The 23,112-nt window shown below is 51.2% G+C and overlaps 2 protein-coding genes across 3 annotated transcripts; both read right to left on the reverse strand.

The window, feature by feature from the left end:
- Positions 1-520: 520 nt before the first annotated feature.
- Positions 521-9,695, reverse strand: MCM5 (minichromosome maintenance complex component 5). 2 transcript variants are annotated; one of them, XM_042837822.1, is made up of 17 exons: positions 9,628-9,695; positions 9,366-9,548; positions 8,230-8,356; positions 8,035-8,163; positions 7,748-7,920; positions 6,091-6,246; positions 5,716-5,882; positions 4,907-5,078; positions 4,692-4,803; positions 3,822-3,965; positions 3,637-3,702; positions 3,179-3,355; positions 2,388-2,500; positions 1,950-2,078; positions 1,545-1,687; positions 1,287-1,414; positions 521-847 (listed from the first exon to the last, which is right to left on the reverse strand). In XM_042837822.1, the coding sequence occupies exons 2-17, from the start codon at positions 9,530-9,532 to the stop codon at positions 746-748; spliced, it is 2,205 nt and encodes a 734-aa protein (XP_042693756.1). In that variant the 5' UTR covers positions 9,533-9,548; positions 9,628-9,695; the 3' UTR covers positions 521-745. The 2 variants fall into 2 exon arrangements, with proteins under 2 accessions (XP_042693756.1, XP_042693755.1); XM_042837821.1 differs by having other exon boundaries at positions 9,366-9,681.
- A 1,274-nt stretch (positions 9,696-10,969) lies between these two features.
- HMOX1 (heme oxygenase 1) lies at positions 10,970-17,138 on the reverse strand. Its single transcript, XM_042838001.1, has 5 exons — positions 17,001-17,138; positions 16,621-16,741; positions 13,961-14,452; positions 13,352-13,460; positions 10,970-11,721 (listed from the first exon to the last, which is right to left on the reverse strand). Exons 1-5 carry the CDS (start codon positions 17,030-17,032, stop codon positions 11,585-11,587), a joined length of 891 nt encoding a protein of 296 aa, XP_042693935.1. The 5' UTR covers positions 17,033-17,138; the 3' UTR covers positions 10,970-11,584.
- Between the last annotated feature and the right edge of the window lie 5,974 nt (positions 17,139-23,112).

Below are 23,112 nucleotides of genomic sequence, written 5' to 3' on the forward strand. Positions count from 1 at the left end.
GCTCTGAGACATGCAGCAGCTTCTCCTGCCTGCAGAGCAGCTTTTTCTGCACGCCCAGAGCTGTGATAGCTCAGAAGCACAAAATAATAAAAAATCAGATTGACAGTGCAAGGGTGCAAAGGAAATCCAGCAATGCAAGACAGCTGCCACACACAGCACAAATGCATCCCATTGCCCACACCAGAACATGTGCAGAGCCCCAGAGAAGCTTCTGCTAAGTGGGATGTCCCTCCTGCTAGCACACATGTGAGGTGGCAGCTTTTTACCACTGTACACCAATGCTTTTTCAGTTGGTGCCAGCAGGGCTCAGAGCTCTGCCATGCTTCATCAAGGCTTTTTCACAGCCTTTTCCATTGCAGGGTGATGTGTTTTTGCCTCCCAGAGTCCTATGAGATGCAAAGGAGGGATGAAGCAGGAAGCAGTAGGTTGTAAAGCCTCCAATCCCAATCCCAGACAGCCTCCAAAAGAGAGATGGAGATACAACCCCTCTCTCCCCTCCAGACGGACAAGGACCCTAATGTACCAATAAAAGCTTTTATTTTAAAACAAACTAAAAGCTTCTGGAGTATCAAGAATAAAACTGCAACAGCACACTGAAGGGGAAGCCCGGCTGCCTCAGAGCTTGGCTCCAGGGGCCCTGGTTGGTTGGCTCCCCAAGGAAAAGCTTTCAGGTGTTGGCAGTGGCCCCCATGATTCTCTCATCAAGCAGATTAGCAGCTGCCCCTCCCAAGCAAGGAACACAGGGTTACTTGATGCGGTAGAGGACTTTGCGTTGCATGCGGTGCTGGATCTCCCCACGGCGCATCATCAGCTGCAGCACCTTGTAGATGGCATGTTCAGGGTATTTCTGGAGAGGGACAGAGCAGGGTGAGACAAACGGGCAGGGAGAAGCTCAATGCAGCCCAATAAGGACTGCAGCCATTGCCAAAGGCTGTGCCTCTCTGCAAGACAGCAGGAGCTGCTGCTACTTTCCCATTTCACCATTTCAGATCTGAGTACAGCCAGTTTTGTGAGTCAAAATGTTGTAGATTCAATGCTGGACTTCAGTCTATTACCAGGTATTGCAGGGTACCTGAACAGCCCCAAACCAGAACCGCAGCACTTATAATAGAGGAAAAAAACCTCTCCTCACTCCCCTCCAACTCCGCAAACACAACAGACCCTGCTCCCTATGAACAACTTCAAAAGCAAATATGACTGAGGGGCTCTACAGCTGCCTCCCAGGAAATGGATTCCCCACAGCAGCACCGTGGGCTGCCTGGTTGCAGAGCCCAGCCCTTGCCCACCTGCCTCATGAAGTCCTGCACAATGCTGTGCTCTGACACCTGTGAGCCAATAGCAAAGCGGCGCTTGAGTTGCTTCTCAATACGGGACAGCATCTCTTGGTCCTCCTGCGTTGTAAAGCCTTCTGCCCCTGAGAGGGAGAGGTTGCATGAGCAAACAGATGTCACTTTCAAAGCCAAAAAGCCATCCCCCGTGCCTCCCACCACACAAACACGTTTCAGAGAGAAGCTGTAAGCCAACACAGCGTTGTCCATCCTTACCCGACAGACTGCCCGACATGGCCGCATCGAGCGTGGACACCTGGAAGAGCCTCAAGGCCTCTTCAACATCAGCCTCGGTGGCAAAGGGCTGCAGCTTCATCTTGCTGAGGGACTCGGCGATGCGCACAATGGCCTCCAGTTGCCTATGGGTAACGAAGATTCTCCCATTCCCCACTTTCTACTGTAGGCCCAAGGGTTTTTCTCCTTTCCCTGACACTCCCCTCCACTCACAGCATCTCCAGTGCTGCCCCATTCACAGTGGGCTCTCCCAAACTCCAGCACCCCAATCCTCCAGGTTATCATAGATGACACTATGACTTAATCCCAAGCCTGAGAGTTTCGGTGGGTACAGGAGGACAGCAATGCTCTCCCTCCCCACATAGGACCAGGCCCCATGGCACTCACCTGACAGTGATGGGGATGCTGGAGCGGCGGTCACTCTCCTGCTCATGCTGCCGACTGCCGCTCCGCATCAGGATGTAGCGGTTCTTCAGCTTCTCTGCTGCTGCTACAGACAGCCGAGGACCACACTTCCTGCAAGAGAGGAAGGAGAGATGGCACCTTGGGTAGGATGTCCCTTGTGTGCTCCAAGCTGTTCTCATTCGCATTCCTTCTAGGAGAAAGCCCTTTCAAACCTAACCCCTACCAGCCTAAGAATTCGGTCCTCAGAGACACCTTTCACTCAAAGGTGCCTGTGTTGCCTCACAACCCACTCCATGCTCCCGGCTCTGGATGCAGATGCACCAGGCCCAGACCTAGGCCACACATCTGCCTCACTGCACAATGCAGCCCCAGCAGCACCATGTGACGTGGACACAGCCTAAAGTCACCCCTCTCACTCACGTCCGGCAGAAGGAGATGAGCTTCTTCAGCTTGTTCAGCTCGATTTCACCTTCCACAGCCTGTGTCTGCGTCAGGGCGCTCACATGCAAGGACATCACGTGCTTGGCCAGTGTCTAGGAGAGCAGGGAGCAGTCAGACCACAGCCAACCTCCCTGTAATTCAATCCTCCCCAAAAACGGGGCAGCAGCTCAGCGGTTCAGGGAGCACAGCTCTGTCAATACTGTAGAAGGCATTCCCCAGCCCAACCCCTATCAGGCCCTGCCTGGCTCTATGGTGACAAGCAGAACTATGAGAGACCACAAGAAGCTTGCCTTGCTTCAATGTAGCAAGGAACAGGTCTTAGAATCATAGAATAGCTTGAGCTGGAAGGAACTTTAAAGGCCACCTATCCCAATTCTGCTGCAATAACAGAGACACCTACAGCTAGAGCAGGGTGCTCAGAGCCCCTCCAGCCCAACCTTGGGATGTCTCCAGGGATAGTGCAAACGCCTCCTTTCTAGGCAATCTGTTCCAGTGCCTCACCACCCTGACTGTAAAAAATACCTTCTTCATTATATCCAACTTCAATTTCCCTCCATTAGTTTGAAACCATTTCCCCCTGTCCCATCACAGCAGACCCTTCTAAAGAGTCTGCCCCGTTCCTTCTTATAGTCCCCCTTCAGAGAATTTAAGGCTGCTATCAGGTCTGCCCAGAGCCTTGTTTTGCTTCTTCCCCAGGCTCTCAGCCCCATGCTATGGCTATGCAACCTGCCATGCCTCAAGCCCCAGCTGAGCCCACAGCCCCAACCCACCATATCTCGTTCTTCATTGTGCTCATCCTTGACAATGAAGATCATGTCGAATCGAGACAGAATGGTGGGCATAAAATCAATGTTGTCCTCGCCCTTGGTCTCGTCCCAGCGTCCAAAGACAGAGTTGGCAGCTGCAAGCACTGAGCAGCGAGAGTTCAGCGTGGTTGTGATTCCTGCCTGTGGGGAAAAAGGAATAGATGGAGTCAAGATCACGCCCATACAACAGCAGGGCTAGAAGACTACTAACTCCTAGTATGAACTCCTAAGCATGATACATGAACTCATCCTCAAGCACTTATACCTAAGTAAAGCTCATTTAAGTAGCACTCAATTGCACTGTAACAGTCCCACATTGGAGAGGGAACGTCCATCATGAGGAGCATCAAGGAGTTGGGCCCATGCATCCTTCTGGAGGAAAGCTGGCTTCTGCTGACACTTGAGCACGGCTGGCTTCTCACCTTTGCAATGGAGATGGTCTGCTGCTCCATGGCCTCGTGGATGGCCACACGGTCATCCTCCCGCATCTTCTCACCCGAGGTGGAAGAAACAAGAGAGAAAGGGGAAAAAAAAAAAGAAAAAAAGCCACTGTCAGTCACCTCTGGATGAATTCAGCTGAGCGCCAAGCTCTGCACACCCCACATACCTTATCGAACTCATCGATGCACACCACTCCCCCATCCGCCAGCACCATGGCTCCTCCCTCCATGAAGAAGCTCCTTGAGGAAGGGTCACGGATGACTGAGGCTGTCAAGCCAGCAGCACTGCTGCCTTTCCCTGAGGTGTACACCTAATGGTGCATGGGACAAGGAGGGACAGCACATCAGCCACTGGAGGACCAATATCCCACTGCACCGCCATGCCTTGGCCAGAGCAGAGGGAGGAAAGGCAAAGCCCAAGGGAAAACCCTTCATGTGCCATAAGTGGACCTGATACAGACAGAGACTGCTGCGTAGTCCCAAGCCTCAAACCAAGCAATTGTGACACACCGGAGGGCATGCAGACATACAAATGCAGGTATTAAGTACAGAACATGGAGTGATTCATTTTTTGGTGCGTAGCTGCATTAGCTTTGTTTTTCCCCTGAGGAAACAACGCAGTCAGAGGCTGACTTTAATGGAGGTTATGAGAAAACAGAGCTGAAAATATAATTTCATGCCTGGGCTCAGTTTGGAGCTCTGTGCCTGAGGTGCAGTCAGCTTCATTTGTCCTGACCGGGCAGCAGCTCTGCTGATATAGTCTCAATGATAAACAGCAGCACTGGCCACATCTTTGGATGTCTGCAAATAGCCCGACTCATAGCACCACTAAAGGCATTAATTACCTCCTTCCCCTTCCCTCCCTCATGCTCTGTCCTCTGCCCCATCTCCCCCAGGCTGGCACCAGCAGTTCCAGTTCACAGCTCCACCAGCTGCTCTCACTGGGGATGCACGAGTGGGAATCTGCCAAGACCCTGGTCTTCAGTGGCACACAGGGAGAAAAAGGAAGAAATGAGAAGACACCTCATAGCACCTACCCCGATGGGCGAACACTTCTCTACAAACTTCAGCAGCTGGGATTTGGCTGTCCCAGGGTCACCCAGCATCAGTAAGTTGATGTCTCCTCTGCGGGTCAGCCCATCTGGGAGCCTGGAGCAGCAGTGTGGGGAGACAGAGGGGAGATGGTGAGCTTTTATCTTGGTAACAGAGCATTGCTGACAATGGCAGGCAGACCAAGTTGGCTTTTCCCCACCTCTTGCGAGAGCCTCCAAACAAGAGGCAAGCAATGGCCTTCTTGATGTCAGTGCTGCCATAGATGGAAGGTGCGATGCTCTTGGCAACCATCTCGTAGATGTTAGGCATGGCAGTGAGTTGGCGAAGTTCCTCCTCTTCCTGAGGGGTCACTGCACCAGCAAAACTGTGTCCTGCATAGAGAAGAAGGGAGCAGCAGAGAACAAATGGGTGTTTCAAAGAAAAATACACTGTGTCTCTCACACGCGCTACAGCTAAAAACACTTCTTGCATCTCATGTCAAGTACCACCACTATCTCCACTGAAGGGTGGAGAGGGAAGGCATTTACTAACCCAGCATGGCAGACACTTTGTTACAGCCTGTGTGAGGGAAAGGAACTGGAAGAAAGCAAAGCAAGGATCTTGGGCAAAACAGCTGGGAGAAACAGGAAAGAAATTACAGTCAGAACCAACTTCAAATACATAGCTCAGTTTTAACCGTTGACTTCAGCCCAGATCCTCAGGAATGGTTTAGAGAATTCCCACAAAGATCAGTAAGATACAAGTACTGAAATACCCTGGAGGACTCAGGCTGAAGCCTCATAATTTAACAGCACTGAGACAAAACCATACAGGACATTTGGGTTTACAGCATCCAGGAAGACAGACCTCCTGGACCAGAATTGAACCTTTTACTAAGTAAGCAGAAGAAAAGAACACAGACTAAGATTTTGAAGAGATCTCGCTGGTGAAACTGCCCTATTCAGAAAGAGGACTCTCCCAACACCAGCTACACACACAGACCAGACAGGCACCAAAATCAGCCCTCACCTGAGCCCTCCACATCCACCTGGATGCCCACCACACGGATGTAAGCACTTCGGATGCCCACGCCCACGTTGTCCCGGCTTTTGTTCTTGCTCTGGGCAGACTTCTTGATGGAGTAGATGCCCATGATGGTGACTCTGTTCCCTGGGACAACTCTGTCACACAAGTACCTAAGAAGATTGAAAGGGGAAAGCAAAGGATGGTGGTGGGGAAAATGACGGCACCACCAACACGGTTGGCCAAGATGATCTTTAGTGGTCTTTTCCAACCTTAGTGATACTACAGTAATAAGACTCAGCCAGGGGAGGAAGCAATGCTGCAGGATCACCCTGAGATATGGCAGCAAGGCCACAGCCCACCCAGAGACCCAGCTATTACCTGTCACAGTACAGCTGTAGGTGCCGGGGCATCTCCCCGTGTGGCACAGCGTCAGGGGACTCCTGCAGCTTCAGGATCTGGAAGTCGACACACTTGCATTTGTCTGGCATGATGAAATAGGGATCCAGCGGGCACCTGGGGCGGCCGGCCTGTTCTCTGTGTAGAGATCAACTGGGAGAAGTCAGCCAGGGGCAGCACTAGGGGTGTGGACAGTGGTCACAGCACCCAGAGCCCACCCCTCTCAGGTCAGAAAGGCACCGTTAACAGCCCAATGGTTCTCCGAACTCCTTGCCTCCAACATGTCAGAGCATCAGCACAAACCCACAGCAAAGTGATGCTCCCCCTGAATACTCTCAGAAGCACCTCCCTCTCTCCTGCTAGCTAAAAGCAAGCATGAAGGTAACTCATTAATGAAACAGGAGATAACAGTATAGACTCCATGCCCTGACAGGGCATATTTCTTTATAACCTCACGCATGAGGCAAACACTAAGTGGTTTCTGGTGAGAAAGCAATTAGCAGTGTGACAAGGCTGCCATCAACCTCAGAGTCTCTTGAGATGTCAGCTCTGCCTATCTGCAGTGCTCTACTATAAGCTCTGGGAGATGTGGAGCAGCTCTGCATCCTGCTGGCTCCTCTGCAGAGCACCATCAGTGCCTGACTTTATGCAGGCAGCCATGGGGCTTTTTGGGAAGACAGAACACAAGGCAGGAAAAGTCCCACTAGAAAGAGAGAGAGGCTGCATGGTAGCCGTGCTGACCCAATTGTGCAGCCAAGGCTCAGGAGCCAGGCAAGAACTATGCTGATCCCACAGGCCTCTCAGGCTGCCTTAGAGATAAGGCAGAGAAAATAAATACTAGCATGCTTCAGTTCAAAGACACAATCCATCAGGATCAGCCCATATGAATGTCACAGCACTGCAGCAGCCCAATGCTTGCAATTTGTGCAGGCAGCAAATGCTGTAAAGCAGGATTTGGAAATTAGGAGCAAAGTACCCTTACAGAACTTAACGGAAAACAGCCCATCAGGGAGGGGGATGTGGAAGCAAGAAGCTTGCCTGAACAAGGTAAGAATTTGGTAAGGAAGCTGAAAGAGGAGCTGAAAGCAGAATTATGGGGCAACTGGGAATCTCCAGTTCAAAAAAAGACAGGGAGCTTATAGAGAGCCCAGCAGAGGGCCACTGAGACAGTGAGGGCCTCTCTCATGAGCAAAGGCTGAGAGCCCTGGGACTGTTCAGCCTGGGGAAGAGACACCTGAGAGGGGATCTTATCAATGCTTATACATAACTAATGGCAGGGGGGGAGCAGGCTCTTACCAGTGGTGTCCAGCAACAGGACAAGGGGCAGAGGGCACAAACTGGAACACAAAAAGTTCCATACAAATGTGAGGAAAAACTTCTCTATGTGAGGGTGACAGAGCACTGGAACAGGCTGATGAAGGGGCACTGGAAATGTCGTGAAGTCTTCTCCAGAGATACTCACAGCCCATCTGGATACTTACAACCCACCTGGACCCTTTCCTCTCCAATCTATTGTACAGATCCTGCCTCTGCAGGGGGTTGCACTAGATTATTTCCATAAGTCCCTTTCAACTCATGTGACCCTGTGTGCCCATTTTGCCCCACCACCTGCCCCAAACAGCCCCAGGTCATCTCTCACGTGTTACATTTCCTGGGCAGAGCATAGCCCTCCAGACCAGGGCGCACTGCGATGTTGTTGATGGTGTTGCGACAGCTGCGGCACTGGATGGCGATTTTGGTGGCTTTGGCTCTCACAGGGGTTGCCGCAATGACAATGCCAGGGATCTTCACGAGGTGGGACATCTGGTCAGACTGGAAGAGAAAAGAAAGGGAGGTGAGGGAAACAACATTGGAGGATGGAAAGGAAACTCACGGTGCTAAGGAAATGTAATGACACTTTGTGAGACTATGGTCTCTCAGGCTCACCTTCAGACTACGGATGTTGGCTGCGTTGGCATCGGACCTCAGCATGACCTGTACGTCCTGGAGAGCTTCTTCCCCAGCAGGACGAGGACGAGTGACCTCATCTGCCACCTCCTTCGCTGCTTCTTCCAGCTATAAAGAGAACAGCAGTCAGGACCACCCTCACACAACCCTCACACGTCCCATTCCATCCCTTACCAGCTGCAGGTGTTCAGCAGGCTGTTTGTACAGATAGTCGGCGAGATCCTCATCAAAGCTGGCTAAGTCCTCCATCTCCACTTCCACCCAGTACTGGCCCAGGTTGTAGTGCCGCTTGAGCTCATCCCTGCAAGGCAGCAGGCACAGGATTAGGGTCAGGGCTACCCACAGAGCTCAGTGAAGCCTCAGAGTAAAGCTCATGAGGAAAACAGCACTAAGGGGGAATCAGGGGGACATAGGCAAACCTTCCACCCCAAACACAGTGAGATGTGCCATCAGCCCTGGGACAGTAGTTCCAATATGACACTGCCCACAGAATCACAGAATGGCCAGGGTTGGAAGGGACCTCAAGGATCATGAATCTCCAACCCCCTGCCACATGCAGGGCCACCAACCTCCCCATTTCATACTAGACCAGGCTGCCCAGGGCCCCATCCAACCTGGCCTTGAACACCTCCAGGGACGGGGCAGCCACAGCCTCTCTGGGCAGCCTGTTCCAGCACCTCACCACTCTCTCTGTAAAGAATTTCCCCCTGACATCCAAACTAAATCTTCCCTCTCTCAACTTAAAACCATTTCCTCTTGTCCTGCTGTTATCTACCCTTTCAAAGAGTTGATTCCCCTCCTGTTTGTAGGCTCCCTTTATGTACTGAAAGGCTGCCACGAGGTCACCCCGCAGCCTTCTTTTCTCCAGGCTGAACAAGCCCAGCTCCCTCAGCCTGTCTTCATAGGGGAGGTGCTCCAGCCCCCTGATCATCTTGGTGGCTCTCCTCTGGACCCTCTCCAACAGCTCCCTGTCTTTCTTGTACTGAGGGCTCCAGATCTGGGCACAGCACTGCAGGTGGGGCCTCACAAGAGCAGAGTAGAGGGGGACAATCACCTCCCTGTCCCTGCTGGCCATCCCTCTTCTGATGGAGCCCAGGACATCATTTGCTTTCTGAATTGCAAGAGCGCACTGCTGGCTCATGTTAAGCTTTTCATCCATCAGTACCCCCAGGTTCTTCTCTGCGGGGCTGCTCTCAAGAATCGCTTCTTCCAGTCTGTATAAATGTCCGAGAGATCCCCGCCCACCCTGCAGGGAGCTCTCTATGCTCTATAGGAAGAGCAGACCCGCGTTGCCACACACACCACAGCACCTGTATTTGAAGGTGAAGCCAGTCCGGTCCGTTCCCACGCGATACTGCCGCAGGAACTCCTTAAAGCGTCGCTGCAGTTGCGATTTCCGCACTTGCCCCTCATCCGCCGATGTGTCCACGCCAAAGCTGTCGCTGTAATAAACACCGGGCTCGTCGAAGCCCGACATGATGCCTGTACCTCACCTGAGGGGCGAACACACACTCAGAACCGGGCACCCCCGCCCTGTTACGCCACGCCAAGGCCCACAGCCGATCCACGCACCACCAATAACTTTTTCGCGGCAAAACCAGTGCCCGGCGGACGGCGATCGGCAGCGCGGCCCGCTTCCGATTGGCCCGCCAGCGGCGCCCCGCAGCTGATTGGCTCAGCCGGCCCTTCCGCCCCGCCCCGGCTGGAAGCGCGCGGCTTCGCCTCTGTCGCCGATTGGTCGGGACGTTCCGTCCCCTCCCTCCGGGAGCAGTTTGGCGCGAAATCTGGAGGAGAAGGGCGGGAGGGAAGCGAAATGGCGGTCGGGCGGTACCATTATTCCGGCGTTGGGCGGGGAGGGGCAGAGGAAACCACTGCTGGCGAGGGGAGTGTGGCTTTCTACGGAGAACCCCGCCCCGGGTGGGGTGTGCTGAGAGATTGGATGGGCCAGTGGGCAAGGTGGTGCTGCCAAACACGCCTTCTGCCCCGATGGTAGTGGCTTTTTTGTGGAACTGTGAATTTAAATGTTGTTTTTGAAAGGCTTTCCAGGCTCGCTTTGTCCTTGTTTGGGCACAGGTTTTCTAAGGCCACCTGGTGTCTACTGACTGGTTAATGTTTTGGGCTAATGCCCCTACTTGGAGGATGCTGCTCTTATTGCAGAAGTCTTGTGGCCAGGAAGGATATTTATCACAGATAAGCAGTGCTTCTGGAAGTTGTAAATGGAACTGTAACTTTGAGCAAGCACTTTAATTAGGCAAAAATAACAAGTGGTTGGTACTGAGACATCAGTAGGACAAGAGGAAAGGGATTTCAACTAAAAGAGAGGAAATCCAGTTATATATTAGGGAGAAATTACTCAGAGAGCTACGAGGCACTGGCACAGGCTGCCCAGAGAAGCTGTGATGCCCCATTCCTGGAGGTTCAAGGCCAGGTTGCATGGGGCCCTGGGCAACCTGAGCTGCTGGGTGGCAGCCCTGCCCATGGCACATGTTTGGGGCTGGATGGGCTTTATGGTCCCTTCCAACACAACCCATGATTTTTTTTTCCACCTTGCTGGACTTGGCTGTGTGTGTGTGTGCCAAGTCCTGGCAGAGATTGGGGTTGTGTAGCTGGCACCAATGTCTTCTATTGCATGGCTGTTCCCCATCTGGTGGAGCTGTGAGGTGGGATCAAGGCCTGATGCATGCTTGGTATCTGGGCAGTCAAAAGTTAGAGGTACTTTGTACAACCACAGGATATTGTTTTATTTCTGTAAATGTGTAGAAGCTGAAGGTGTTGGAGAAGAGTGGGAACAGGGCTGGTTCTCAGAGCTCCCACCTCTCTCTGTTGTAACCACTGCACACAAAGCTGGGAGGCAAGAAAGACTCCTCCCTCCTCCCCTTTAACAATGGGAAACACCAGGCTTGAAGACTTTGAATTGAATTTTGAAATTTAATTTTATTATGTATATAAATTATATAGTCAGATAAAAGAATGACACTGTATCTTCAACAACCATTGTCTCTTTAAAAAAAAAAAAAAAGGAAAGGAGAAAGAAAAATGATTGGAAGAAGATTTAACACAGACCTGCTAGTGTCATATAAAACAGTTCTATAGCCCACGGGAGCTGCGTGGCTCCACAGAAACAGTGATCACAGTGTTATCTAGCAGTATTAAACATTGAGCAAACAGAGCTCCGGGAGCTGCATAGTTCTGAGGCAAGACAGGTGTCAAAGCTGCATTTCTCATCCTGTGGGATTTTTGCAGATAATCTGTAGAATAATTGCAGCTCTTGGCTGTTGGTTTTAGGCTTTTCCATCCCTTTGTCCTGGTGGTGATGTTGTTAGTGTGTGAGGAGAGCTTGCAGAAAGCAAGGAAAGGGCCTGGAGCCTCTCACAGCACTCTGCTTTCTGGGGAGAAAGATCTCCAAATATTAGTGGCAGAGCTGAGATCACAGTGCCCAGTCGAAGGGAATTTCCCTTGGAAGGACTGGGGAAGGTGGATTAGTTCAGGGTGAGGGAAGGCACGAAGAGAAGGCGAAGATCCTGCTCTCTCACATGGCAAATAAGCCTACAGCGACTGTGGTGGCAATGAAGCCGAGTGCCAGGATCCACCGCACCAGGGGAGAAGTGGTCAGCATGTCTGCCTGCATCCTGCTTGTCCTCTGGCTTTCCTTCCCAGCTGCAGGACCTGGTACAAATAAGAAAAAAATGAGCAGATGAGGGCAACAAGAAGTAAGCTGCTCTCCCCAGTGCCAGAGCAGACCTGGTGAAGCTGTCCAGAAGAGGAGCAGAACCCAGAGCATGGTGAAAAATCAGTGGCAGAAGTTTCTGCTCTCTCAGGCCAGATGAAGAAAGGCAGCAGCCAGACTGACACAGGTGTTACAAAGGTGCACAAGCCTTCTGCCTTGTCTCCTTGAGGAGACAAGGACTCTTCCCTTGTCTCCTCACTGGCTTAGAAATGCACTGCCTCACTTCTCAAGGGACTCCTGATGGGTGCGGGAGACAGCCAAGTAAATACTTAAGATAAATTTGTAAAGGGCATTTTGTCTCCTGTGTCTCATTGATACAACTGGTTTAAGATTCTATGAATCATAGAATCCACAGAGTTCATAGAAATAGAATCACAGAATCATTAAGGTTGGAAAGACCATTAAGATCACCTAGTCCACCACCAGCTCATCCCCACCATGCCCATTAACCATGTCCTTAGTGCCAAATCCAATGGCTCTGGAACACCTCCAGGGATGGTGACTCCACCACCTCCCTTTTCCAATGCATCACCTCTCTTTCTTAGTACACAAAACAAATAGTCACCCTGTACAACTCCAGAATGGAATTCGTCAGCCGACACCATTTCTATTTTTTTATTTTTGGAAATTCCTATCTCTGTAGGCTTATTGGGAAAGGGGCAGCAAAGATTCGTGGAGAAATGTTACTGCCCTTTCCAAAGAACTTGCTTTAAACTTCCTTAATGATGTGCAAGACCAGCATACTTCTCATTTTTTCCATGAGAAAACTGCTTCAATCCAACATGCACTGAAAAATCTCCCTTTCAGCTTCAGAATGAGTAGATGATAAGGGCTTTCCTAGTAGAAGCACATGTTATCAGTGAAACTGCTCTCTTCTGTCAACATGTGAGCTTGCTCATAACTCACTCAACAAATCAGGCTCCATAAAAAGCAATTGCCTTTCTTGCTCAGGCTATGCCCAGTTCAGGATCAGCACTTGCCGGTAGGTGGAGATCTTTGCAAAACTGAGCCTGTAAAATCAGCCTGTAAATTCCCCACTCTTGAGCAGGCTATTTTTACCATCCAGAAAACCACACTAGTGCTAAACTCTGCACTCTTTTCCGGTGCTATTTTGAATAAACACCTCTGAAAGGCAAGGAAATGATCAGTGGAAGATTTGGACCAAAAAGACAGACTCAAGCAAGGCTGTGCGCCAAGAACCTTTTGTCAGCATCCCAAATGCTGGGCCCAAAATTACTGTCTGTGCTTCTGTAAACTCAAGGCCATTTTTCTCTGGCTAATGAGCCTTACCCTTGCTACAACCTATAAGGAGGAGGAAGGAGTGTCTTCTTGTACTGCTCCCTCACTGACACTATGTCTGGGAAATCCACGTATGCCACCCTCGCTCTGTCATGTCCAGAAGCTTTGCCCATATCATTACCCTTTGCACTATGTACTGGCTGCTGGTGAAGGCTGGTGCAAGCACCTCGCTCTCAGTTCTCAGTTGATTTTACAAACAACAGCAGAGGAAGGGAGGAGAGCCAAACTGCAAGTGGCAATATTAAACACCTGCCTTTGGGAATGCCTTACCATTTTCATGCGATTTGTTAACGTTCCTCGTGCGAAGCTCTGCCTTCGGCTGCACAGCATGACCATTCTCCTGGCTCTTGGACACCAACTTCTGCAGTGCTTCAAACACCTGAAAAGTAAGAACGTTATCTCATGATGTGACTTCTTCTCTTTTGCTTTCGCTGCTCTCCTTGCCCCTGCTCTAGACACTTTGGGAACTAAAGGAAGATAGAAGCTTTCAACCCAGGCTAAAGAATCATAGAATCGTTTGTTTTGGGAAGGACCATTAAAGATCATCTAGCCCAGCTTCCCTGCACGCCAGGCTCTCTGGTTTTTTTGCACAGAACAGGCCTGTGGGATCTGCCTGTTCCCTTTACCAGTAAACCTCCAGCTAAGCAGAAGGCTATTGCATGTTCTGTTCAATCCCCAGAGGAGGGAGAAGAGCCTTTCAGAGACCTGCTGCTTGCTATGCTCCCAGTCTAGACAAGTGCAGCCATCCAACTCTAGGCTGCTGTAACCCACAACTTCCCGTAAGCTTCACAGCAGAAATACCGGCTTTGCCATTCCCTGTAGCTGTTATCTTATTTGGGAGAGGGTGTGGGCAAACAGGATTGGCTGGTTGTTCCTCACCTGTATATTTAGCAGGAAAGCTTTCTTGGCTTCCTCCAAGACACTTTTCTTAGTAGCGTGATCCATCTCGAGGGCATTCATGCGGGACCGATAGAGCTGTTTGAATTTGGTAGCATTGGAGACTCCATCGAAGGTGAAGAAAGCCAACCCTTCTCCAGTGCTTGGCAGCTGGAGAGCCTTCTGGGCAATTTTCTTCAGCACCTGCCCCCCAGACAGGTCTCCCAAATAGCGAGTGTAGGCATGGGCCACCAACAGCTCTGGATGCTTCTTGCCAACGCAGTGGAGCCTCTCAACGTATTTCTGGGTAGCCTCAGGGCATGGGATCTCTGCCCTCCAGTTGCTGCCATAGAAGTACTCCAAGTCTTTCTCCAGGGCAGCTTTCCGGTGCAGCTCGGCCGGAAAATAGACAGGAGCATAGACAGGGTTGTCCTTGTTACGTTCAATCTCTTCCTCCAGAGCAGAATAGATGAAATACAGGGATGCTGTGACCAGCTGAAACAGAAGAGGATGAGCTATAGGTGTATCTGTCTGCTTTTGGGACAAATCCCACTAATTAAAAAGTTACTCATGCGCACACCCAGTATTATGCTATGCAGCACATCTGTTATGTTGCAGGTTTCCTGCGTGGCAAATGGAGATAAAAGGGGCACTGAGGGCATCTAGCCCATTTCCAGCAGATGCTGGCCTTACCTACCCTTAAAAGCTGCTGCCTTCACTTACAACTTAAAAGTTCTCCCAGCTTGACATAATGGAAGCTTAAACCACACCTCACCTGTTCTCTTCACCCCCCCAGTCAACACAGAGAGCATTCCCAAAGGCACATTTCTTGGTGCACTGCTCCAATCTGAATGCTTACAGATGGATGTGATTTCCCTCTGTGGGACCCTGTGAGGTGACAACCCACCCCGCTAACGTTGCAACCTACTTGTCCTGCTGGCAGCCCACCATCCTGGGAATGGAGGCACCCCTTTGCCTCATTCAGCCTTGGAAGAGGGGATGCCTCTTTTGTTGCCCCAAGGAGACAAGATGTAAGGAACGGGAGGCATCTGAAAGATGCCTTTGTGAAGGATCACTGTGCAGCTATGTGATCATCCCTCTGTTTTGAAACCACTGTTATTGTTTTTCCCAGCTTACATGCTATTTTCCTCTATCTGCCAGCTTTTCCACGTGGCATAAGACAATCCGGCTGTTCTTCCCTTGCATGGACATTCTTTCTGTAGAGGCTGTGTGCATATCTATACCTACACCACTTCTTGCTTACACTGAAATCCCTTATTGGCAGCAAAGTGTAGAACATGGAGGTACAGGTGAGTCAGGTTTGGGGGAATTAGAGAGAAAGCAGTTTACTGTCCCAGTAGAGAAATCAGTACTGCAGGAATGATTTCAGCTTTTCACCATTGCAAACAGGACTTAGATACACACACAGGCAGTGACTTTGTTGTAGAAACTGCTATTCAGATCCTAGGAGTCACATGTCAGGGCAGGTAAATGGGTTTGCCAAGAAAGTAAATAAGAAAAAAAAAAAAAGGTGTTTTTAAATAATAACTCATTATCCAGCTTACTGGAAACGAAACAGAAACGTTGCCCAACCAATGAAGAAAAATTAACTTGGCCAGTTGTTTTAAGTGGGAAAGGTGGCTTTTGAAAACTGCTTTTGCTTTTCAAAGCCCGGAGTCACGTCCCACTTCCCATCACTGGGTAAATATTTCCCGGGAAACTGAGCCGTGCTCCTGAATCTCAGAGGCCTTTCTTCATCACCAACTTGTCTCAAAGTCCACTGCCCAACGAGTGCCCCATTCCTAACAGCAGGAAGTCAGCGCCTGCCACTGAATTCATGCTTGACTAAGTGCTGTGAATACAACCTGTCAGAAATAAATGGACTAATTTCTGTTCTCGTGGATTTATTTATCAAGGAGCCATTCGACAACAAAACAATTAAACCACGGGTTGGATTGCTGGCTGTTATTTGCAAAGCTGTGCGTCAGGCCCTCTGGCCTCCCGGGAATTTCTTACCCAGGTGTTTGCTTTGTTTTTGCTCACGGCTTTGTTACGTGGCTCAGATCCATCCTGTCCCTAGCCAGGATAGATGCAGACTAGCACCGGCATATAGCTCTTACATTTCAAGAAAAGCAACAGGCTCCTACCTGCTGGCAGCAGACACAGCTTGCTCCAACTCATTCTGCCTTTGAGCAATTCCTCCTGATCCCAGCTCTGCTATAACCCCAGTGACAGCTAAAACACTGTCAAGTATGGTGGCAGAGATGATCTCACAGCCTCACTTCATTGCTATTCCATCGTTATTTCTTGCTGTAAACGCTTAGAGCATTCTCAATTCAGTATGCTCCATTCATAGAATCACAGAATCATGAAGGTTGGAAAAGATCTCTAAGATCACCTGGTCCAACCTCCAGCCCATCCCCACCATGCCCATAACCATGCCCTCAGTGCCACATCCACACGGCTCTGGAACACCTCCAGGGATGGTGACTGCACCACCTCCCTGGGCAGCCTGTGCCACTGCAGCACCGCTCTTATGGAGGAGAAATGTTTCCCCATATCCAACCTGAACCAATATCTGCCCACTGTTCTACCTCTATTAACTACGTGACAGTAATTAACGCACAGTCCCCAGGCAGCTCTGCCGTGCTGTTACACCCTACCTTGAACTCGTGGAGGGATACCTGTCCCTTCTGGAAGTTCTTCATGAAAGGTGTGTTCTCCGCCTGCTCGTGCACCTCCTTGGTAGCTTCCTTCAGGAGCTCCGACAGGTCCTGGGACATGCTGGGCGAGGGAGAGCAGTAAGACAGATATCAGTGCTGTTGCTCTGCTCCAGCTAAAGGGACCTTAGGAAAAGGGGGAGCCGGGGGCAGCAGGAGAAGGAGCAAAGCCGCGGATATCAGTGCCAGCATTCCGCCCGCCGTCCTGAGCGCGGAGCACCGCCAGGACGCATCCAGAGGTGGGAGGAGGAGCGCGCCTGAAAGCAGGGGAGAATACAAACTGCTGGCTGAGCGCTTCCGTCTCTTCCCCGTCCCGATCTCACCTTTCAGCGCAGTGTGGCTGCGAAGTTTCCATTCTTCTCCTCCTCGTCTCGAGCCTCTGTTTCCCTGTTGTTTCCTCGCTTGAGCTCTCCTCCCTCTCCCAGGACGCGAAGCGCTGCGTTTTGTAGCCCGGCTCCTACTCCCAGCTTTATACGGGCGGGCCACGTGAGCAGCACAGCCGCTGACCTCATGTGAGGCTTCTTGCAACACGCTGCACTTCCCTTCCTGCTGCTGTGCCCCCCAGCCCCAGGGACGGCTGGGAGGACAGGAGGAATTCACCCCTGTGCCAGCTCAGCACCAACAAGGAGATGCAGCTTCTGCAGCATCTGTCCTAAAAAGAAACCGGTGTCAGTGTTTTATCACCCTGGGGTGTGAGCATCCTTAGAGCCTCTAAAGGCACAGGGAGCTTTGCTGCCCATGGGACGAGGAGCTCTGAACTGTGGGGTGGGAACATCCCTGCTCCGTGGAAGGAAGCACAGCAGGGACCCTTAAAGCTCAGCTCTGCCCAAAAGGACTCGAAGACACTGGTGGATGGCAGCTGCACATGAGCCAGCAGCGTGCTCTCACAGCCCAGAAAGCCAAATGTGTCCTGGGCTGCATCCAAAGAAGTGTGGCCAGCAGAAAGAGGGAGGTGATCCTGCCTTTCTGCTCTGTGCTGGTGAGACCTCACCTGGAATACTGTGTCCAGATGTGGAGTCCTCAATACAGAAGAGACGTGGATCTGCTGGAGTGTGTCCAGAGGAGGACCACAAAAATGGTCCAAGGGATGGAACACCTCCCAGAGAGGACAGACTGAGAGAGCTGTTCAGCCTGGAGAAGAGAAGGCTTCTGGGAGACTTCAGGATCTAAAGGTCCTTTCAATATCTGATTGAGCTGTAGGTATTCCTGATCATTGCAGGGGATTTGGACCAGATGGCCTTTAAAGGTCCCTTCCAACTCAAAAGATTCTATGATTCCATGACTCTGATTCTTTCCTCACGCTGCACAGGTGTGCCTGCACTGATGCACAAAGATATGCTTTCCTTTCTCCCTTATACAACAGAAATACTGAATTGGCATGGCACGTGGGCCCTGCTGTGAGCACCACTGTGTGTGAGGTGATAGAGGACAGCAGTCCATCCCCTCAATACCCTGGGGGTTGTCACATCTGCAGCGTGCAGGAGACTGCCAAGGTGTGATGCAGGGCTTTGGGGAAATTCAGGCAGGCTGCAGATATTTGCAGTGGCAAATAGTTTCTCTGGTTTAGGACAGGAGAGTTGGACAAGGTGCTCCTGCTAGTTGTTGGCTGCCCCGCTGTTTTGTCTGCTGCATCAGCCAAGAAGGCAGCCCGCAGATGTAGTGGGGCCCCTCTTCCATCTGGAGCTATGCTGGAAGCTCAGCTAACCAGGACGGGAGGTGCATCATTCATCTGTGCTTTGGGAAAGCACAAATTCTGCCTTGGAGCCAAAAGAGTGGGGCACATAAAGCCATCATTGCTCCACTGCCGTGGGCTGGAAGGGAAAAGCAGGGAGGGGGGTCTTCTGTCTATCTGTCCCCTAGCTTTGGGTGGGTCTCATGTGTCCTCTGCACAGCTGGGCTCAGTGTTGGGGGTTGGAGCAGCCTGGAGAGATTGTGCATGCACATGGCTCTGTGCTGGGCTGACATCTGGCGACTGTGCACACTCAGGAAGGATTACTCAGCGCTCCCAGCCTGACTCAGCCATGCTTTTCCTGTCTTGCTCTGCTCTTTAAAGCTACAGAGCATTCTAGCAAAAGCTAGCTCTTTCCCCCAGCCTACTTACTGTTTATTTTGCTATTGAGTAAAATACACTTATTGGGATGTCCGAGTCTTTGAAGCAAGTGTGAGAAAGCCTTTAACATCCCTTGGCCCTTACAGAGAGGCCAGTCCTGCCCAAAAACATCAATGCCATTTTTGCCACTGGACTAGCTCTGAAATGAGCACTTTCCACTGGCATCACGTGCTTGCAGCACAGTTCTCACTTCTTTCAGTGAGCCCTATTTGGACATGGGAAGCTGGAACACACTGAGCCTATAGTTCTGTTGGGGGGAAGAAGGAAAGATATGAAACTGAATGATATTATTTGTCGCATGACTGTGAAATAATCTGAAAAACTATACTCCCCAAACCATATTCCTCCTTTCATCCATGTTAAACAGCTTCATTTCTTCCTAAGGACTCTCAAGCTGCATTTAGGCCAATGCTTTTGCCCCATCTGCCCACTCCCCAAAAGCTGTGTGCTTGGATGCACTTAAATATATGTCCAAAATGTCCTCCTCCTTACTTTTCCTGCAGGGCAGAGGTACATGGAGAGGTGAGACTCAGGAGAAGGGAGTGGGTATCCCATTGTGTCATTGCCAATGTAGGCAGGGCACTTCTTCCTGGGAAGAACTCCAACTTTCTCATAGAGTCACAGAATCACAGAATCATTAAGGTTGGAAAGGACCTCTAAGATCACCTGGTCCACTGCCAGCCCATCCCCACCATGCCCATAACCATGCCCTCAGTGCCACATCCACCTGGCTCTGGAACACCTCCAGGGACGGTGACTGCACCACCTCCCTGGGCAGCCTGTGCCACTGCAGCACCGCTCTTTCTGAGAAGACATTTTTCCTAATATCCAACCTGAACCTCCCTTAGTGCAACTTGAGGCCATTACCTCTCATCCTATCACCTATTTTTGCTCTGAGGTGTCCTCCAGTGTACCATCTTCTGCATCTGGGCCTTTGCCTTCTTCTGAGATGGTCACAGGAAACAAGGTCACAAGAGCCAAGGCACAGCTCAGTCCTCTGTGAGCAATCCCATGGGAGCAGGGAAGCACGCCATCCCCCAGGCCTGGTTTGTGCCTGACTTGGTTGGGGTTACTGGAGGCGGAGAGGCTGTGAGGCCAGGTTCCTCACTCCAGAAAAGCTTGGAAACCTTGCAGTGAGATGGAGGGAGAACTGAAAGCAGGCTGTCATCAATTTTGCAGTCGCTGGGCTGGAGCTTTTCTGGCTTCATCCAGTGCTCTGCAGTGAGGGCTTGCATTGCTTCCTCTCTGCTTCTGCTGTGCTTTCACTGATCAGTGGCTGCACAGTGCCGGAGGGGATGGTGTTGTGTGGGACTGCTGCTGAGTTTGCCTGGGGGATTTGTAGGAAGATAAATCAAGCAGCCTGAGGCTGATATTTGTGATAGTGATGGGCTTAAATACCTCTATCTGCCTGTCTGAGTCTTTGAGAAAATGTTTAAGTCATGGGATAGGTTAGAGGAATGGTTACCAGCAACAGAAGACACTGAGGAGTCACTGCTTCCATCAGGGGAAGGGAAATGTGGGAGATTGAAAGGGACAGACTTTTTAGCAGGATCTGCTAGAATAGGACAAGGGGAAATGATTTCAAACCAAAAGAGGGGAGATTTAGTTTGAATATAACACAGAAGTTTTTTCTAATATAGGTAGTGAGCTCTGGAGCAAGTCACCCAGAGAGGTGATGGATGCTCATCCCTGGAGACACCCAAGGTCAGTCTGGAGGGGCTCTGAGCACCCTGATGTAACTGTAGGTATCCCTGTTAATTGCAAGAGAGTTGGACTAAATGATCTTTTAAAGGTCCCTTCCAACTTAAATGATGCTATCATTCTAAGATTTTCCTCTTTATGGATCTAACAGCTTGTCCTGACCATAGGTTTCACAGTCAGAACCCTCTGGTTACACCGTCTGCCCCAGAGTACAAAGCTCTCCTGCCTTCTGGAAGTACTGCTCCTCATTTGGCTCTGGTGCATTGCTTCTCAGCAGCTTGGCCAGTGCGAGGAGGAACCGCCTGATCACAGCCAGTCTTGGCCAGATGGACGACCAAAACCATGACACAGCAGAATTCAGCCTGGCTGGGAGGGGGGCTGACTCAGCAACCAGATCTTGCTGCGTGATAGAGAGGGGAAAACCCCACACAGCTGAAATACCCACATACAGCTACTTGTGGAAGGAAAGAGTCACTGCTGGATTCCACAGGACGTGCTGTGTGCTAACTCGTGTTTACCAAAACGAGGCTGCCCTGGCAGAACAGATTGTGCTCGCTGCCCTCAGCTCAGAACAACCCGAACCCAGATCAAAGATACAGGTGGAGCACAGCGGGTGGGAGCACCAAGATCCACAGGGTCCTTCCTGTGGGGCTGTGGTGGTGGCACCTCTGGGGGACAGATGCTGCTGCTCTGCACAGACCCCATGCAGTGGCCTCAGAGACGGATGTGGTGGGGGATGGACGTGCGTGCTGTATTCTCGGGGTGACAGAAACAGGAAGCGGTGATTACAATACGCATTGTTCCAGATGCATGGATAAGGGCTTCCCCTGGGGCTTGGTGCTGGTGGGGACAGACCCTTCAACCTGCTGGGGCCGGGGTCTGCAAGCCACAGGGAAGTGTGGATGGGAGCAAGGCAGCTATCAAATGCAAACCCTAAATAGCCCCACGTGAAGCAAAGTGCACCCTGATTGAGACATGGGCATGCTGCGAGTGGCTGCATTTGAGAACTCGCACGTAGGCACTGAGCTGGACTTCGTACCACAACACAGTGGAGGGGAGGAGGCAGACTGGAAACCAAGTTCTGCAGAGAGTGAAACCCCACTGTACCCCACTGCTTCCAACAGCCCACTACATGGCTCCCAACTGGAGTACAGGAGATGCACTTCCCATGCAGTGCTGAGGGGCTAGGGTTTATTTCTGGAGATTTCTCCGGTCATCCTGAGGAATGGGAGCAGGGCCAGGAACAACAGCTGCAACCTCAGCACAGCCTGTGGAAGCCGCCCTCCTGATAAACAGTCTCACGTGGCTCCTCTCTGCCATGACTCAGCAACTAAGAGCCCCTCTGCCGCAGCCCAGAAACATTGCTCAGCAAAACCCAGTGACCTGGCGTGACCCTGACTCAGCAGAATGGCTTCTCCGGGAAAGGGTGAGTCAGCATCTGTGGGAGCTCCCACCCCGCGGGCTGTGAGGTTTGAGGGTCTGACCCAGGACGCAGGAGATGCTGGAGCCCTGGTCCCAGGACTGGGACAGATCCTGCTCCTTATGGGGGAAACTGGGGCACAGATAGGGTGTGGGATGAGTGCCTGCTTCACTGTCGGAACACACAGAGACATGGTGAGTGTGAAGGAGCTTTTTATTTCAGAGCTGGCACACAGAGTATGCTGAACTGAAGGGGCTGATCCAAGGCATAGCCCTTTTGCCCCTTCCCCTCCCTTTTTCTTCATTTATTGCAAAAAAAAAAAATCACTCCAGGGCAGGTAGGTGAGACTGTTTCCTAACCTTGATGCCGCTTGCAGGGGCTTTCATTTGAAAGCAGAAGACGAATGAGGAGAAATAGGCCCTGATCTGGTTTGCCAGGTGAGAAGGCAGCTGGCACATAACTACAGAGCAGGGACATTTGAGTCCCAGCTTCCTCCAAAGCCCTGCATTTTGGGGTAGGGTTTGGTCTCAGAGAGCCCCATATGCTGTGATCAGTGCGACAGAGCAGGAATATCCCCTTTTTTGGAAAAAGCAGGCTTCTGCCATGACTTCTCCCATTGGGAAGCTGGTCCCTCTGTGTGGCAGAACATCCTTGCCTTCATGCCCAAACAGTGTTTGGAATGGCAAGCCCTCAGGGCTGTGGCCACAGCTCTTAAGCTAAATAACCATAGAATCAAAGAATATCCCTAGTTGGAAAGGACTCATAAGGATCATCAAGTCCAACTTCTGGCTCCACACAGGATTGCCTAAAAATCAAACCAGGTGCTTGATGCACCTCAGGACACTGTTGGCCCTTCTGGGTGCTGGGGCCAAGGGCAAATCCTGCCCATCTCCCCTGCTTCCAGCCCCATGGCCTCTTCCAACCCCACTAACAGAGGGAAGTGACCTCAGCCCAGGCAGGCCAAGTCAGCTGCAGCTCCAGGCATTCCTGCTCACAAGGTTTTGCAAGGAGATGGCACAAAGGAAATGGGAAGTTTTCTTCTTGAAAGTCCACACTCCTAAATCCCTGCTTCCTTGCTCAGGTTTTGCTGTCGCTGCTATGCACCTCCTCTTGGTCACCTCCATTTCCTTGCTCCTGAGCACTGGGGCACCTACTTTTCTCCCTGCATTTTTTGCACATTTGCCTGTCTCCCCTTCCCTTTCCC

The sequence above is a fragment of the Centrocercus urophasianus genome, unplaced genomic scaffold, assembly GCF_019232065.1.
Source record: "Centrocercus urophasianus isolate 14NV4802_14NV808 unplaced genomic scaffold, USGS_Curo_1.0 seq_73, whole genome shotgun sequence".
Taxonomy (NCBI): domain Eukaryota; kingdom Metazoa; phylum Chordata; class Aves; order Galliformes; family Phasianidae; genus Centrocercus; species Centrocercus urophasianus.

What these genes read in the sequence shown, in the direction of transcription:
- HMOX1 (XM_042838001.1), bottom strand. Translation starts at nt 17,032, where the DNA reads ATGGAAACTTCGCAGCCACACTGCGCTGAAAG. An exon ending in CTTTCCTGCTAAATATACAG is followed by an intron (nt 13,461 to 13,960) that starts GTGAGGAACAAC and finishes CTTACTTTTCAG; the next exon opens with GTGTTTGAAGCACTGCAGAA. An exon ending in TAACAAATCGCATGAAAATG is followed by an intron (nt 11,722 to 13,351) that starts GTAAGGCATTCC and finishes TATTTGTACCAG; the next exon opens with GTCCTGCAGCTGGGAAGGAA.
- MCM5 (XM_042837822.1), bottom strand. Translation starts at nt 9,532, where the DNA reads ATGTCGGGCTTCGACGAGCCCGGTGTTTATTACAGCGACAGCTTTGGC. An exon ending in CTGCCCAGGAAATGTAACAC is followed by an intron (nt 6,247 to 7,747) that starts GTGAGAGATGAC and finishes ATCTCTACACAG; the next exon opens with AGAACAGGCCGGCCGCCCCA. An exon ending in AGACCATCTCCATTGCAAAG is followed by an intron (nt 3,356 to 3,636) that starts GTGAGAAGCCAG and finishes TTTTCCCCACAG; the next exon opens with GCAGGAATCACAACCACGCT.